This window comes from Rattus norvegicus, chromosome 3 (genome assembly GCF_021556685.1).
Source record: "Rattus norvegicus strain SHRSP/BbbUtx chromosome 3, alternate assembly SHRSP_T2T, whole genome shotgun sequence".
NCBI classification, from domain to species: Eukaryota; Metazoa; Chordata; class Mammalia; order Rodentia; family Muridae; genus Rattus; species Rattus norvegicus.
Window position 1 is genome coordinate 149,201,719 of NC_141536.1, and position 16,920 is coordinate 149,218,638.

The 16,920-nt window shown below is 50.2% G+C and overlaps 2 protein-coding genes across 12 annotated transcripts in view; one reads left to right on the forward strand and one right to left on the reverse strand.

Annotated features, from left to right (window-relative positions):
- The window catches only part of Plcg1 (phospholipase C, gamma 1), a 31,221-nt gene extending 22,413 nt beyond the window's left edge, over window positions 1-8,808 (forward strand). The window contains exons 18-33 of one of the 3 annotated variants that reach the window (XR_015682116.1): window positions 47-247; window positions 325-444; window positions 522-702; window positions 1,406-1,483; window positions 2,188-2,291; window positions 2,514-2,610; window positions 2,854-2,923; window positions 3,619-3,776; window positions 5,020-5,116; window positions 5,248-5,472; window positions 5,550-5,698; window positions 6,595-6,709; window positions 6,819-6,980; window positions 7,052-7,165; window positions 7,259-7,443; window positions 7,614-8,808. Coding sequence is in view for 2 of the 3 variants with exons in the window: in XM_087649790.1 (XP_087505916.1) it covers window positions 47-247; window positions 325-444; window positions 522-702; window positions 1,406-1,483; window positions 2,188-2,291; window positions 2,514-2,610; window positions 2,854-2,923; window positions 3,619-3,776; window positions 5,020-5,116; window positions 5,248-5,472; window positions 5,550-5,698; window positions 6,595-6,709; window positions 6,819-6,980; window positions 7,077-7,165; window positions 7,259-7,443; window positions 7,614-7,656 (2,074 nt within the window). In the remaining variant the exon portion in view is untranslated. 3 annotated transcript variants of the gene reach the window in all.
- Window positions 8,809-10,252: 1,444 nt separating this feature from the next.
- The window catches only part of Zhx3 (zinc fingers and homeoboxes 3), a 109,016-nt gene continuing 102,348 nt past the window's right edge, over window positions 10,253-16,920 (reverse strand). For 5 of the 9 annotated variants that reach the window (XM_087652353.1, XM_087652350.1, XM_087652351.1 and 2 more), the window contains one exon: window positions 10,312-16,003. In XM_087652353.1, coding sequence (XP_087508479.1) covers window positions 15,993-16,003 — 11 coding nt within the window. In that variant the 3' untranslated portion in view covers window positions 10,312-15,992. 9 annotated transcript variants of the gene reach the window in all.

The window sequence follows — 16,920 nt, forward strand, 5'->3', positions numbered from 1 at the left end:
AGCTCTGACCTGTTTTTGATGCCTCTCCCATCCTGTCTTCCCTCAGGCGGAATGGGAAAGTCCAGCACTGCCGTATCCACTCCCGGCAGGATGCTGGGACTCCTAAGTTCTTCTTGACAGATAACCTTGTCTTTGACTCTCTCTATGACCTCATCACACATTATCAGCAAGTGCCCCTGCGCTGCAATGAGTTTGAGATGCGCCTTTCAGAGCCTGTTCCACAGACGAATGCCCATGAGAGCAAAGAGTGAGTAAAGGGTGGTTGGTGGGTGGGAGCAGGGGTGTGGGCAGGACTGGTCAGGGCCTAACTCTGTCGACTTTCAGGTGGTACCACGCAAGCCTGACTAGAGCTCAGGCTGAACACATGCTGATGCGAGTACCCCGTGATGGGGCCTTCCTGGTGCGGAAGCGCAACGAGCCCAACTCCTATGCCATCTCTTTCCGGTGAGGCGTGCTGGACAGGTGTGGGCTCTTGCTGGGGTCTGGGCCGTCTTCTTGCTGACTGTCCTGTCATTGTGAAGGGCTGAGGGAAAGATCAAGCACTGCCGAGTACAGCAGGAAGGCCAGACTGTGATGCTGGGGAACTCTGAGTTTGACAGCCTGGTCGACCTCATCAGCTACTATGAGAAGCATCCCCTGTACCGCAAAATGAAACTGCGCTACCCCATCAACGAGGAGGCGCTGGAGAAGATTGGGACAGCTGTGAGAAGGCCGGAGGCGGGGTGGGCGAGGCCGGGTACACCAGGATAGTTAGAGGACACTCAAAATGTACGATGTCTGGGCGAGCTGAAAACTCGTCCTGAGGTGTTTCAGGTTCACATGGGGGCTCTATGACTGAGCCATAGTGAGTAGCTGGATCCCCATGAGCACAACACATGGGCTTGGTCTGGAGTGTGTGGGGCAGAGGGCAGGGTAGGCGTAATTGTGTAGATGCCTTTGTTCTGTGGGAAGGTTCTGGAGGGAAGACCATGGGCTTGGTATTGCAGAGGTTATCAAGGGTCTTGGACCAGTGTTGTGGTTTTTAGTAGAAGGCAGGCATCTCACACAGGATTGGCTAAGAGATGTCATTTGTGACATGACCTAGTCAGGGTCATGCCGTTTCCTGAATTCAGGAGAGGTGTCCTGGACTTGGGCTCGGCTCCTGAGCAAATCATTAAGTATGCATTGCTGGTGGCAGCTCAGTAGCAGGTAACTCAGCATCTTCAGGAAGGTGTGTGGGTCAAGTCCCTACAGTCATCCTCCCCTTGAAATCGGGGGATGAGGGGAGATAGCACTCGGCCAGGGGCCAGTGAGCTGGGGCAGACTAGAAGAGGCCAGCTGTGCTTCAGAAACTGAGCAGCTGGGGGCTAGCAGGTGCGTTTACCTCAGTTCTGGGGTAACAGATCGCAATGTGTCCTGTTTCCAGGAACCCGATTATGGGGCACTGTATGAGGGCCGCAACCCTGGTTTCTATGTGGAGGCCAACCCTATGCCAACTTTCAAGGTAAATATCTGTCTTCGGCACAGGAAGCCACAAGGAAGGAGGGGTCCCCTACTGCTTGGGGCTTGTATTTCTGTATTCTAAGCCTGTTTGTGGTAGGTGTGGAGAAGCAAGTGTTGGTTGTGGTTTTCTGAGGCTCAAGAGATTGTAAGACTTGTGGTTGCCAAATGACCATAAATCTCCAGAGCTCAGCCACTTTATAGACCCTGTGTCGTGGGTTAGAACTGCCCTTTGTCGCTGTTCTTTCAAAGTGCTCCCCATGTCTTCCATGGATTGCAGATCAGGCGCCACATGGTACACTGTCCAGTCAGTCCCTTCATCATGAAGATCTTCTTGGTTTTGACCTTTTCTTTAATGTAGCAGATTGCCCTGTCTCTTAGCAAAAAGTACCATCGACAAGTGAGGGTCCTAACTATGTAGGGAGCTACACAGAACTGCACACTTACTCTTACTGGACCTCAGCCCTGACTTCTGAGAGCTGACCCTGCACAGTCCACCTAGGCAGCCAAGAATTGCCCTGGAGAAAACCCTGTGTCTTCCCATCCTGCTTATTCTGAAACTTCGCACAAGGCAGCATTGAGAACTGTGTCTAGGGTTACTTGCCAACAGTAGTGCTTCCCATGTATGTACATGTGCTGTACGGGGTCGAGTGACGGGGCATGCCCCTCCGCTTTACTCCACACGGCCCCATTGTCTTACCTCTGCAGTGTGCAGTAAAAGCTCTCTTCGACTACAAGGCCCAGAGAGAGGATGAGCTGACTTTTACCAAGAGCGCCATCATCCAGAATGTGGAAAAGCAAGATGGTGGCTGGTAAGATAGGCGGTCCAGGCTAGAGAGCCTGTGGTGTGGTGGTACAGGAGTCCAGGGCCCCTGTGGAGCTGGCACTGAAAGCCCTTGTGACAGATGCTTTGAGCATTTGTCTCCTGTTCACGAGCAGTGTTTGCCTTGGCTTGCCTTATGTGTGGGAATCCCCCAAGAAGATCTTGAGAGTTCGGGGTGGGTGCTGGAGTCAGTGCCCTGTGGCTTCCACAGGTGGCGTGGGGACTATGGTGGGAAGAAGCAGCTGTGGTTCCCCTCAAACTATGTGGAAGAGATGATCAATCCAGCAATCCTAGAGCCGGAGAGGGAGGTATGTCTGCAAACACACAGTGTCACAGGTTTGTTTCCCTGACCCCAGGTTCTCTTTTGATGTGTCTATCACACCCAGGCCTTCCTGTCATCTGTGAGCCACACATCCTGTGTGGCCACACTCTAGTCTCTATTGTACGTATGTCATGCTTGGCTGGTCGTGAATATACCAAAGATAGTCAAAAATCCCCTCAGTTGAGCACGCAGCAGCCAGCTGACCATCCTGTGGTTTTGCCTCCTACAGCATCTGGATGAGAACAGCCCACTGGGGGACTTGCTGCGAGGGGTCTTAGATGTGCCAGCCTGCCAGATCGGTGAGCTCCAGTTCCTAGCCCGTGATTCCTCTTAGTGTCAGGGTGTCCTTGTGACTCTGTCTGCTCCTGGAGAGGAAGCCAGTGGCTGAGTCTCCAGAGGCTACTCTTCCACTCTGGAAATCGCAGACTCCTTTGTCATCTGTAAATTTTACTCTGTGCCAGGTACAATGGAGTCAAAAGTTGGCAGAGACCCCGACAAGCTGACATCCAGTCCTAATGGTTTAGACCACAGGGTTGGGACAGGAGCTTGGAGATGGGTTAGGGTGGGGGTTACAAAACATGGCTCCATGGAAGAGGTATGAGTCAGATGGGTTGGAGCCTTGGCTGCACCACAGCCACTACGGTATATATGTCTGACAGCAGACTCCTCTGTGGACTGGAGCTGTGTACCAGTTTTGCCTGTTTGTAAGTACCGCTAGGAAGAAACGGAACGAATTCCTTTGAGCTAGTGTCTAGGGCAGTGCTTCTCAGCCTGTGCATTTCAACCCCTTTGGAGGCCTAACAACCCTTTCACGGGGTCTGCATATCAGATATTTACATTATGATTTATAAATGTAGCAAAATTATGAAGTAGCAATGAAATGGTTTATGGTTGGGGGGTCACCACAGCATGAGGAACTATATTGAAGGGTTCACAGCATCAGAAAGAACAAAATGAGAGCATTCTTAGCCCTGTATTATTTTACCCCCAACAGCCATTCGTCCTGAGGGCAAAAACAACCGGCTCTTCGTCTTCTCCATCAGCATGCCGTCAGTGGCTCAGTGGTCCCTAGACGTTGCCGCTGACTCACAGGAGGAGTTGCAGGACTGGGTGAAAAAGATCCGTGAAGTTGCCCAGACTGCAGATGCCAGGGTGAGAACCTGCCAGAGCTTAGAAGGTGCTGCTGCAGTCTTTGAGGGCACTCGTGGGCCTGCCCAGGAGCCAAGGCCTCCAACTCCCCGGCTAGCTCCTCTAGCGAGGGTAACTGATGTGGCCTGGCCTTAGATAAGGTGCCCAGAAGAACAGACTCAAGACAGGATTGTGATGGATGGACTTAGGAAATGTTGAACATTAAATACTGTGGATCACCTGAAAGAGTAAAGGCCAGAGCTAAGAGAAGAGGGGTCCTGGGCTGGCAGCAGGAGTGGAATCAGGCTTAGAAGAGATGAGATGGTAAAGGTAAGAAGAGGGTTTAGGGAAACATTTGTAACAGGGTGGGGGTCTGGGACAGGAGGCAGAGAAGTTGCAGATACCCACCCACAGCAGTGGAGCTTGGCTAGCTGAGGGCCACAGAGGTGTGGTAAGAATGCTGTCCATTGGCTTTAGCAAAGCAGCAGATACTCCTAGTGACACAACTGAGGTCTCTTAGTGGCATGACAAGGTTGGATGGCAGTGGGTCCTAGGGAGTTTAGAGTGACTAGCATGAAGAGCTGGGAGCTGGCCTTGGTGGAGAGTAGGTAGCTTGCATTGTTGGAGGAGACCTCTTCCATTGAGCCTGGTGGAGCATTGCAGACGTGTAGGAACCTCTACTTAGAGGCTGTGCCCCAGTGCATTTGGTGAGCAGATTTGTGACTAGAGGATTTTGTTAGTGTGTCCTGGAGGGCAGGGTACTGAAAGATACAGGGGCTGAAGGGCTAGATCCTCCAAGAGGTGTGTGGGGAGTGTCTGAGTAGGCTGCAGCTAAGGTCAGGGATAGTAGAGGAAGGTTGTGTTAGCCATGGAGGACATGAGGTGGTAAGATCGTCTAAGGCACACATTGCCAAGTGGGCCTAAGGCCTTAAGGAATCAGGAAGCATTGTTTTTGCTGAAGGATGAGGCTAGGTAAAGAATAATCAGAAAGCATTACTGGGAAAGCCTTGCCCACCTTCGCTCCATGTGAGGTCATTTGGGACATTAAGTTATGGTGGGGGAACAAGTGTATCTGTGGAGACAAAGGAAAAGATATTTTTTTTGGATGAAACTGGCAGCCAGTAGTTTTGTTTACTGTCTGCTGGTATTTAAAATGTGCAAGGAGAGGAGAGGGCCTCAGAACATCTGAAGTGAATGTGTACCCAAGGCTGGCAGGAGCTTCCTTCTCCTGGGCAGGGCTCAGCCTGGGCCTTGTGTGTGTCTCCAGCTTACTGAGGGGAAGATGATGGAGAGGAGGAAGAAGATCGCCTTGGAGCTCTCCGAGCTCGTGGTCTACTGCCGGCCTGTTCCCTTTGACGAAGAGAGTAAGGCTGGGTCCAGGTGTGGTGTGCATGCGCCGAGGGGCTGGGGGTGTGAGAGTGGTGTTTAATGCCCTCTCCCTTACATACACTGCACAAGGGGGCCGCTCTATACATGCTCTCACTGTTTGGCTCAGAGATTGGCACAGAACGCGCTTGTTACCGGGACATGTCCTCCTTTCCGGAAACCAAGGCTGAGAAGTATGTGAACAAGGCCAAAGGCAAGAAGTTCCTCCAGTACAACCGGCTGCAGCTCTCTCGCATCTACCCTAAGGGTCAGAGGCTGGACTCCTCCAATTATGACCCTCTGCCCATGTGGATCTGTGGCAGCCAGCTTGTAGCTCTCAATTTTCAGACCCCAGGTGAGGGGATCCTCTGTGGGTGGGGAGAGACACTTAGGGCAGTTCCGCTAGAATGTACTGTAATCCCACTCTTCCAGACAAGCCTATGCAGATGAACCAGGCCCTCTTCATGGCTGGTGGACACTGTGGCTATGTGCTGCAGCCAAGCACCATGAGAGATGAAGCCTTTGACCCCTTTGATAAGAGCAGTCTCCGAGGTCTGGAGCCCTGTGTCATTTGCATTGAGGTGGGTATATTTATCTGGGTGCCTCAGGGCGGGAGAGGGCTATGAAGAATATTGATATTGACCAGGTGGATCAGCACAAGTGGGAGAGGGCAGCACCAGAGGTGAGCTGCAGTGCTGTCCTGTGTGGGGGAAGGGAACTTATCTTGAACTGTTCTCGAGCTTGAAGTAGAACCATCTGAGATGGGGAGCTACGAGCTTTGTGAGGGTTGGGATCCCAAAGGTAGCATGGCTGATCATGGCCAGTTTGGGCACAAAAGAGTTAGGCTGTCAATCTAAGCCTAACCTGTGAAAGTCACTACCTGGCAGGAGGAACCTGGTCAGAGTGGCACAAATCAGGCTAAAGGGTCTGCAATGAGCCAGGCTGCTGTCTGCAGAACCAAGCCAGACCTGGGCTTGCTAGAGCATGACCAAGCAGCCTGTTTCCTTAACCAGTTCCTAGAATAGAGCTCCCCAGTACATGTCTGGTGAAGAGCTATGATCAAGGTCAGCCTAGCCCTTGCTGTGGGAATCAGCAGAGGTGGCTTCAACAGAGTCTGGAAAAAATAAGGCTAGCCTGTGGCCAGCAGGAGCACAGGGGGACGGGTGGACTGCTTCTTCCCAGACTTTTCTCCTAAAGTGGAATAAATTAAAAGATTCTCACATTGCAACAGACATGGATTTAATGTGAAATGGACTGCAAAGTGCGTATGACCCTTAGCTAGAGCTCAGGTTTTCACAGTCAACAGCTTGCTCTGGAGTGGAACAGTGAGGGGCCTAATGGCCAGCACCTTCAGGGCCCAGCAGGGGGCATACTGCCTCCATGGCACATTTTCCTCCTTGATGTGCTCCTCAAGCCTCTGCTGTGAGGATGTTGGGGTCAACAGTCCTCACCCCGTCTCTGCCTGTCTGCCTCACAGGTGCTGGGGGCCAGGCATCTGCCGAAGAATGGCCGGGGTATTGTGTGTCCTTTCGTGGAGATTGAAGTGGCTGGGGCAGAGTACGACAGCACCAAGCAGAAGACAGAGTTTGTAGGTCAGTCGGTTGTCCCCCATTTCCAGTTATTTTCCTGGGGTGTACGGACCTCTCTACCAGTCATCACACCCCCTTGATGTGGCCTCAGCTTTTGCCCTTGCTTTCACAGTGGACAATGGACTGAACCCTGTGTGGCCTGCAAAGCCCTTCCACTTCCAGATCAGTAACCCAGAGTTTGCCTTTCTGCGCTTTGTGGTGTATGAGGAAGACATGTTTAGTGACCAGAACTTCTTGGCTCAGGCTACTTTCCCAGTAAAAGGCCTGAAGACAGGTGAGGAATCTTCCTTAACGTAACATCTTGGTGTCAGGGTGGGGCTTATCCACTTGCGTGACACCTGTTAGGCTGAGAGCCAGGTATTTCTCCTAGGATACAGAGCAGTGCCTTTGAAGAACAACTACAGTGAAGACCTGGAGTTGGCCTCCCTGCTCATCAAGATTGACATTTTCCCTGCTAAGGTAATAGCTACAGCAGAGTGAGCAGAGAGCTCAGTCCTAGCCCCTGAGATACAGAAGACACCTCAGCTTTTGTGCACTTCCCTTGCCGAGCAGGAGAATGGTGACCTCAGCCCTTTCAGTGGTACATCCCTAAGGGAACGGGCCTCAGATGCCTCCAGCCAGCTGTTCCATGTCCGGGCCCGGGAAGGGTCCTTTGAAGCCAGATACCAGCAGCCATTTGAAGACTTCCGCATCTCGCAGGAGCATCTCGCAGACCATTTTGACAGTCGGGAACGAAGGTGAGGGAATGACAGGGAAACTGGCCAGTTTGGGGCCTTGGAGGAAGGGTGCTGGGGCCAGAAAGAACAGCAGTCCTTTGACGGCTTCCTCCTATGTGGAAAAGCAGTAACTGCTTTTGGGTTGTCCTGTCTGGCTGCAAGGCCAATAAGGACACTTCACTTCTGTTCAGGGCCCCAAGAAGGACTCGGGTCAATGGAGACAACCGCCTCTAGTCATGCCCCTACCTTGTTGGAGAGCAGCAGGCGCTGCCACCTGTGGAATGCCATGAACTGGGTTCTCTGGGAGCGGTCTACTGTAAAGCCTTCCTGGTCTCACAGCCTGGAGCCTGGATTCCAGCGGTGAAGGCTAGACAAAACCAAGCCATTAATGAGATGTACTGTTTTGGGCCTCCATGCCCAGCTCTGGGTGAAGGCAAAAAACTGTACTGTGTCTCGCATTAAGCACACACATCTGGCCCTGAATGTGGAGGTGGGTCCCTCCATCTTGGGCCAGGACTAGGGCTGAAGCCCCTTGGAAAGAGAAGTTGCCTCAGTTGGTGGCATAGGAAGCTTCAAGGAGCTGCTGACACATTCCTGAAAGAGGAAGAGGAGGAGGAAGAAGAGCCTTGCTGGGCCAGGGGAACAAAGTTTACATTGTCCTGTAGCTTTAAAACCACAGCTGGTCAGGGTGAAAGAGTAGATGCCCTGAGGCTTGGCCCTGGAGCCAGGTCAGAGGAATGCAGGGCCTGTAAGGAGAAGGCTCTGCTCTGCCTGAGGAGGAAGACAGCACAAGGGCACATTGCCCACGGCTGGGTATACTACCCAGCCTGAAAGATACAGGGGATCATGATAAATAGCAGTATTATTTTTTTTTCTTCTCAGTGGTATTGTGACTAAGTTATTCTGTCCTGCTCCTCACCTTGGAAGGGAAGACCCAGCATAGAGCCTTTAGGAACAGCAGCTCTATGGGGTGTTGTTACTGGAAGAGGGCACTGTCCAGAAGGGTGGAGGGGCAGAAAGAGAGAAAATCGATGTCTACCCTGGTGAGCGTTTTTGTTTTTATGGCAAGGAAGGCTCATTATGCTCTCCCAAAGGAATGGAGACATGGGTAAGTGGAGTCAGGCAGTAGGCACCAAATGAAGCTGCTGCTTGGTAGTCTCTGTGTGGTTGGTAAAAAGATGCAAAGGAGATGGGAAGGTAAGCCTCACCTCTGAGGACAGGGTGGGGTCCAGGCCTGTGGGTGCAAAGGTGCCTCAGCATAGCCAGCATTCAGCACACGCAAACCCACTGCCCACATTTGGGCTCAGGGTTGGCCATTTGCTAGTTCTGCTGCCCTCTTAAGATCTGACTGCCAAATAAATCATCCTCATGTCCTTTTTCTTTTAACTCGTTTGGTTTTGGGGGGCTCAGGAGAACATGGTGATTGGGAATTGAAGCAAGTGTGGTATAATCTCCCTGGAGACTTGGGAAGTCACAGAGTTCTTGCCTGTGGCTCTAAAATGTGATGCCCCCTCTGCCCCCTCACCTTCTAATGGTGTTGCTGAAGTCCACCCCCGCCAAGGAGCGAGCTCAGCTCCCACTGCACAGAAACTACTTCAGAGCAGTCACATTTGCTTATGTGCTGCCAGGTGCTGCTCTTGTTCGCCTCTAACTGCCAGTCAGAAGCTCTGCCCACCATGCTGAGGGAGGCCTGTTACTCCTTCTGAGCCTTTCCTGTAGCCCTCTGCTGGAGCAGGACAAAAACCAGGCCACAGCGAAGCAGTGTACCACGTGCTGAACCAGCTGGTTTAAGTCACATGGCATGAGTACTGAGGTGATGTCTGGGTCTGTGGCTTTCATCTGACGCAGTGGTTTCCACCTGTGCATCGGACATCCTACATGTCAGATATTTATGTTTTGTAACAGCAAAGTTAGTTAGAGGTGGTCATGAGAGACCTATTAAAGAGCCGCAGCATTAGAAAAGCTGAGAACTACCGATCTAAAGTTTTCCTGTCCCATCACAGAGGGGGAGGGATCCTTCCACACACAGGAAGTGGTGGGTGGAATGTGTCAGATCTTCAGAAGCTCTGAGTTCATACTTGAGTCTTGTGGCCTAGGAGAAGGGTAGGAGCCATGTTTTCTGGTACTCAGTAGTGCTGTGTGACAGCCGTGCTTGGCGCTGAGCGCTTTGATTGTCAGTAGATCGCTCCATTTCCGAGCAAGTCAGAGCTGCCATCTCCACCCAGTGTGTTCTGAACCTGCCCGCCAAGGACTCAAGATAGCTCTATGGTATTACACTGGTTTAGTCAGTCCTGTGACCTGGCGCTTAGATTCAACACACTTCTTTAGGACTGAGCTGGCCTTGGGAAAGGACAAATCAAGAACAGATCCTGATGCTGTAGAACTGCTAGCCCTTCACTCCGAGGTGGCTGTCTTTTGGGGTGTCCTCTTTTCTTTATGGCCAGTGAGGTCATCCCGACAACAGTTGCTATGAAGCCTGGAGGTGTGGGGTTGACACTGGTTCTCTAGAAAGCCCCTGGGTCCCGCATAGTGACGGGCCCTCCTTACAAACAGCATGCTTTACTGACAACTCTCCTCTCACCACAGAAAGAAAGGAACACAGGAAAACTTGCCCACGTCCTCACACCCCATAGTTTCTGGCACTAAGATCAGACTTGCTTTACTCAGCACAGTTTTGCATAGAAGCCATCCATCACAGTGAGTTTGGGGATGCAGAAGACAGAGAATTCCAAGAACTGGAATATCATCCTGGGGAGCTGAGGGGAGCCCCAGCACCTATTACTTTTAAGGGTCAGCTTTGTCCCCCAGCCCCAAGAATCAATAGAAGGGATTTTAGATTTTTGTTTATTAATTTCCTCCCCCCCCCCACACACACACAAAGTCAGCAGATAAGAAGTGTCTACATTTTTATTTAGGAACAGTTAAAAGATTGGAAGTACCACTTGAGGCCCATTTAAACTACACAAGCAGTTTTGTCCCTCATCCCATCCCTTATCCAAATTTGCAGATACAAAAATCTACGAAATGTGCAATTTGCATCTTGGAAATAGCAGCATCCCCATGGGGGACCTTAGGAGGCCCGGATACTCAGCCTGAAGAGGTCATCCTCGCACCTCTCACAACACACACAGCCCACACCAAAAGCAAAGGCCATCTTTCTGTTCAAATGTTTGCCAGGGTGAATGATTCTTACACTCCAGCAGGTGTGGCCCATGCCTGTAACTCAGTGCTTGGGAGGTAGAGGCAGGGAGAGCACCCAAGTCTGAGGCCAGCTTGGTCACAGTAAGCAGACCATTCAGGTGGGAGGCCAGCCGGGGCCACACAGGAAATACCCTCTCTACAAAGTCTATGTGACAGAATATGCTGTTTCTTAGTTTGCCTTCACAGCTGGCCGCAGTAGCAGGTAACCCTCACTTAGCACCAGGACAGTCGCTTCAGCTGTTTCTGGGAGACAGGAAGCACACCAAAGGCAGACTGTTCAAATCACACTTCTCAGCAGTCAGGCCCCCTGAAAACAAAGCCATCCACACTGAGATCAGAACACAGAGCAGGTGCTGGGGACCAGGAACCGAGAAGCAAGGACACTACAGGCCCTTGGCTGCCTCCCCAATTCCCCAAGGCTATGTCAGGACAACTCAAAGAACAATAGTCCATGGAGGCCAAGCGGTCGGCTGTTTTCTCTGTTTAATAACAATTATGACACAGCCTGACCTTCCTGGCAGAGCTGAACAAAGCCAGCAACTCAGAACCATGAGAGACCCGTGCCCTGAGTGACCATTGGCCCACCCGATTTCACAGAGCGACCTAACTCATGCTGGAACCCTGCTGAGGAATGGCTGTTAATTCTCACTGCAGCCAACCTTCTCACATGGGGCTACAAGAACGGGACCAAGCTGTGTGGACAGGGGCTAGGAACAAGATCTCTCTTAAGCACAAACTGCATGTTAACTGGGACCACATAAGAGACTTCCGCCTCCTGGACTCTTCTGGGACTTGTTGAGAAGAACAGCACTGCAGCTCTTTTTATAGTCAGTGTCTGAGCAGGCTTAATCTAGGCATTTCACCTTCAACTGAATCACCTACTTTCCATGGAAGGGAACATGTCAAAAGGCATAGATTTAAAAAAAAAAAAAAAAAAAAAAAAAAGCTACTACCATGCAGGCACCCATCTATGGGCACATCCTGCCAGCCTCTTGACAAAACAGGCAGGTAAATGTGCAGGCCCCTCTCAGGTGTCCTGACTTGCCATCTGCCCACCCTTGTAAACAGCAGGAAGACACCATGTAGGAAACAGTCTCTGCCAAATAGCTATTCTCCCTCTGTTCTGCCTGGTTCCTGCCAGAGTAGCAGCAAGGTCTATCTCGAGGAGGACAGAGACGACAGAGTAGTGACTACACTGAATCTGGTCAGTTCCTTCAGAAACTGAAGAACCAAGGAAGCGGGTGCCTACCTCTTCTTGTAGCAACCAGTCTGCCTAAGTCTGTAGAAGCCAGCCCACGTGTACTCTGGATTTACATCCCTGCTCCAGACTTTAGGGAGTTGGGAAGAGATGTTCCTGCTAGGCCCTAGACTAGAAAAACCTGTCTTGGTTTTCCAGTCTGGAGGTCCAGGTTCATAGGACTGCTGGCTAGTGTTGACAAACACTCAGGAAGCCCCACAAAGCAGGCTCAGTCCTAGGACCACTCACCCTCTGAACTGCTTTTACTCCACAACTAAGTACAGGTTCCGGACTCTGAGTACATTTGGGCTTGCCACTACCTAGATGCCAGCCTGGCCACTAGGGAACAGAGACTCTGGCAGAAATAGACTCTGAGGACTCAATTCCTTCTAGATTTCTAGCTAGTAAGCCAGTAGCAATGTCAGCAGCAGGCAGTACTGTATCAGCTCTGTCATTACTCAATCAGAACTAAACCAGGCATTCCACTGAAGGCCGCCCAATAGCCTTATGAGCCTGGAGTATATGTAGGAATTTGTAACTTCCCTGCTCCACTGTAAGGCAGAAGGAACTGCAGTGTGGAAATTCAGGTTGAAGTCTCAGGAAGACCTGGGCTTAGAAAGGCCTGTGGGCTTCGGTGCTATATAAAACATGGAAATCACCTCATAAAGGGCTGGGGAGGATGGTGGTGAACAGTGTGCTCTTAAGGGAGAAGAGGAAGCTAAATCAGGGATCCAAAGAGAAGGCTGGTAAAGGAAAAACCAGGCAGCATGCCAAAATTTGGCCAGGATGAGTTGACCAAAGACCTTTGTGTATCTAGAAGACTCCTGCAGAAAACTGAGCCTTGCAAATGAATGTGATATAAGTTCACCTGCAAAGTGGCTTTAGGGAAAACACAAATTCTAAGTTTTGTTTTAGGATATTCTTGGCTGGTTTTCCAGAAAGTTCCTTTATACATGTGGGCTGTGACAGTGGAACTGACTGAGCTGCTCCAATCTGAGGATTTTGGTCCCTGTAGAGACTAGGAAGACAAAAGGCAATGGCTCAAGACAGGGACAGCTCAACACTCACCTGGAGGACAACATCAGTCTCCAATCAGAAAGGTTGCTCCCCAACTCCTGTCCTCCACACAAGGTAGCTGCTGTGTTACAGATGTCCTAGGGCCAGCAGGGAGGAGGGGACACAGGTGTGACATAGCTACTGACAGAACAAGTAGAATCTGAGAGCCATCTGGGTCTGGAGAGTGCTTTCTGGTAGCACATACCCAAGGCTGGCTGGGGACAGCGTGGAGGATACAGGTAGCTGCCTACCAGCTCCCACCCAACTCTCCTTGTGCTTAAAGAGGGAAAGGTGCCCTTGGGCTAAGGTACTTTGTTCACCTGTAAGCCACAGTCACTCAGCCAAGAGAAAAGTGCAAGGACAGTCACTAATAGACCTCAAAGTCATCTAGGGAAAGGAATCCCAAAACTAACACACCCACCTCCCAAAAGAAAAATCTCTGATCAAAAAATTACAAGTAATATGCAAAGCTTATGTATAAGTTTAGGTTTCTGTTAGAATTGGTTCTGGTTTATAACTGAACTGACAAACATATGTGAGTAGAAAAAAAATTAGCATAAGACCAGCAACAAAGAACACTTAGAATGTACTGCCTCTGGTAAATCCAAGTGAATGCAGAGGATGGGCAAGGCTCGCCCCTCACAAAGCACATCTTGCGAGGAGTAGCGCATTCCACCTCATTCAGCAACCAGACTTCTACTGAAGACACAGAACAACTTGAGCTTCCAACTGTACAAGGCCACTGTGATGTCACCCCAACTCCTCTATCCGTGCACTCATGCTTGGTATCCAAAGCCCTTCCCTGAAGTGCCTACTCCGTGACTGCCTCCCTCACCATTACCTGTCAAACAAGGGCCAAGCCATGGTTTCCCTTACCCATCCAAGAGCAAAGGAAGCAAGGTGCATTTAGTCTAATGTACTCCTTACCTGGACAATCCAGCTCTGAGAAAGATGTGGTGGGGCCAGTGTTACTGCATCTTCCCATCCAGAAGACTGACTAGTGCCTGAGACTAGGCTCCTGTGTCCTGCATAATGTCCCCCAAGTAACTTAATGTTTCTGTTCCATGTAAATTGTTCAGACATTTTTATAGAGTCTACCATTTGGCCAGTGCAGCCGGGCTCTGGAGGTGAGGCCCAGCAGGCACACCTCCACTCAAGTGACATATAGATGCTTTCTTAGGAGATGGCTTCCTCTGCAGCTCCAGCTGACCAGTGTACTGTCCTCTCCTCACACACAGACTACTTCCCCTAGGACATCCACATGAAGCTCAAGTGTACATAAGAAGTATGGTTTTATGAATAAAGTATCAAATAAGTATGTATCCTGCATATATGGTATATAAATCTTCACATACACAAACACTAAAGGAAAATTTTCAGGCATCTGTTCTCTGAAGGAAAACAATCACTCACCATTCATTCTTTCCAACTCCTCAAGGTTTGGGGCCAAATAGCTTCCCTCCCCAAACAGAAAGGATACAAAAATAGGCTGCAAAACTTGCCAAGTAGTCAAAAAAACAAAACAACACCTCAATCTAAGACAAATGTGAGGCCATCCCTATGGGGACAGGAAGAGCAGGAGAAACATAATAGTTCCAGGACCCTGGGTTACAAAGAAAGCCCTCTTTCCTAAAAGGCTGAAGGCCTCCATCATCCTTAAACTATTCCCCTCCCGTGGGAGGGGGAGGGAGAACACCTAGAAGTTGACCTCTGCCTTCTTAGTCAAAGCTCTCATCCTCCTGATGGAGTCTCCAAAAGGTAAGTGGGGCCATGGGTGACACAGCCTGTTTGTCCTTTCCTTCCCCTGCCCTGCTTTGCCTACTGCTCTCAGAGAAGCCAGTCTAGGAGAGCCTGGGGCTTTAAGGTTTAGTACAGCTCCCTAAGCAAGTTTTCCATTGTTTCAAAGGCACCATTTCTTGTGATTTTAATTAAAAAGACACGAGGCTTAGGCAAAGTAGATAGAGTACTTGTTTCTCAGGCTGGGAATATACATGTGGAACTTTAAAAATGTCCTCAGGGGGTTCTGTCCAGGGATGCCCAGCACCTCTGGATCCTGAAACCAGTAGCTGGCCAGGCCCTTGGTGTGTGACAAAGGCATTTTGCCAGAACTGTCACCTGCAGGCCTTTGTGCTCAAGACCACTGAGAGCTCTAGTCACTTCAACTCTCCGAAGCCCTTCAGCCTCATTCTTCCTACCAGCCACCATGTACTTCCTTCTGACCTGCAGGAGGCATTGAGCACTGTGGTGGCCAAAACCACAGCAACTGGCTCTACTTTGACCGCTTTCCTTTTGTTCTAACGGAGTTTGACTTGAAGGGAGCATACAGGCCAGTAGATTGGGCTTTACAATGGTTTCTTTAGTTGATCTGATAATGGAGAAGTTGGTCCATGATTCAAACTCCATAAAAAGCAGAGTTACAGTTAACTAGAGAGAGGTTAGCATCCAATGGTGATGCCACAGCTTGGCTGTGTTCAGAACCTAGGGTAACGGTGGGTTCTGTGTCAATCAGAACACAAGACAAGCCTGGCACAAAGTGTGGCTTGCCTCCACTCAGTGACGCAGAGATCTCTTCCAACAGTCTGTTCCCTTGAGAAGACAAGTAGGGTCAGGCCTGATGCAGTTCTGAGCATGCCTGCGACTCCCACTGCGCAGAGGATGAGGGTCCCTGTGGCCTCAGCTTCCCAGAGAACAGACATGGCATTGTCAGAGTTGTACTGCTTTGGTAGCTGAGTTCCTATGTATTGAGAATGTCTGTGGTAGGATGCTTTATTAACTGTGTATGCTAACAACGTGATTCTGAGTCTAGGTATATGCAATCTGAACGGTTTGTCCTTGGGAGGCCAAGGAAAGGTCCCGCACTGTGGGAGGATAGGCTGATGAGAAACCATAGCTACTTGCTTAGAAGTGTCAGGCAGAGGGTGGTTGGGGTGGCGGCAGGTTCTGGGCTCAGCGAGGCTCCAGAGGCTCTCCTGGTGCCTGGCAGCTGGCCATCAAGATGATGTGTGGCAGGTTTGGCCTTTCCACATGGCAGACAGCATCCCAGACTGGCCGGTCCTTCACAGTAATCAGATCAAATTCAGTCTGTTTCTGAGGAGAGAACACATACCTGTCACGCCATGGAAGCTACAACATATAGTCCCCAGGGATGCCCAGTCTTCACTACCCTGGGCTGGTGGTATCATTGGTGTTGGGGACTCCTTAACTCCATGAGGAATGCCATGCCACTGTCCCCTCCAGCCTGAGGGGAGGTGAAAGAGCAGAGCATGGGTTAAGGACAGGATGCTCAACTGGACAAGACCTTCAGACTTCTTTGGCCTCCTGTCACTCACCTAGCCCATCACCTTGGCCTCTGACCCCTGAGGCCCGATAACCCTGTGTTGTACAGCCCTGCCTCCTGCCCCTCAAGCCCTGAGCTCTGATCTCTCATGATTACCTTGCAGGTTGGAAGTCAAGGTCAGGGCAGCTGATCACAGGCTCTTACCCCATGTATACAGACAGCCTTTCCATTGAGGCTGGCTGGAGAGCATGAGAAGCCATGGCACAGATAACAGACAAGCCTTGGAGGCCAGGCTACCACAAGGGTTTGGCTACCTCTGCCACTTCCATGCCTGTTACACCCACACATCGCATTGCCAGTTTAAAAACGTCATACACGTAACACAAAATTTCTCATTACAGCCATACTAAGTATGTCTCAGTAGTATTATGTACATTTTTGTTATGAGCCAACACCCTAAACAGAAGTCCTGTGTCTATTATATAACTGCCAATTCTTCTCTCAGAAGGAGCATAGAGTCTACCTTCAATACCTGTACATTTGTTAGACTTCATAAAAGTAGAAACATACAATATTTGTCTTAATATTTTCAAGTTCCATCATGTGCAGTGTATCAGAATTTTATTCCTTTTTATAACTGAATATTCTATTGTATATGTATATCTATGTGTGTGTGCCTGTATGTCTGTATGCATATATATATGTATATATATACACACATACATAT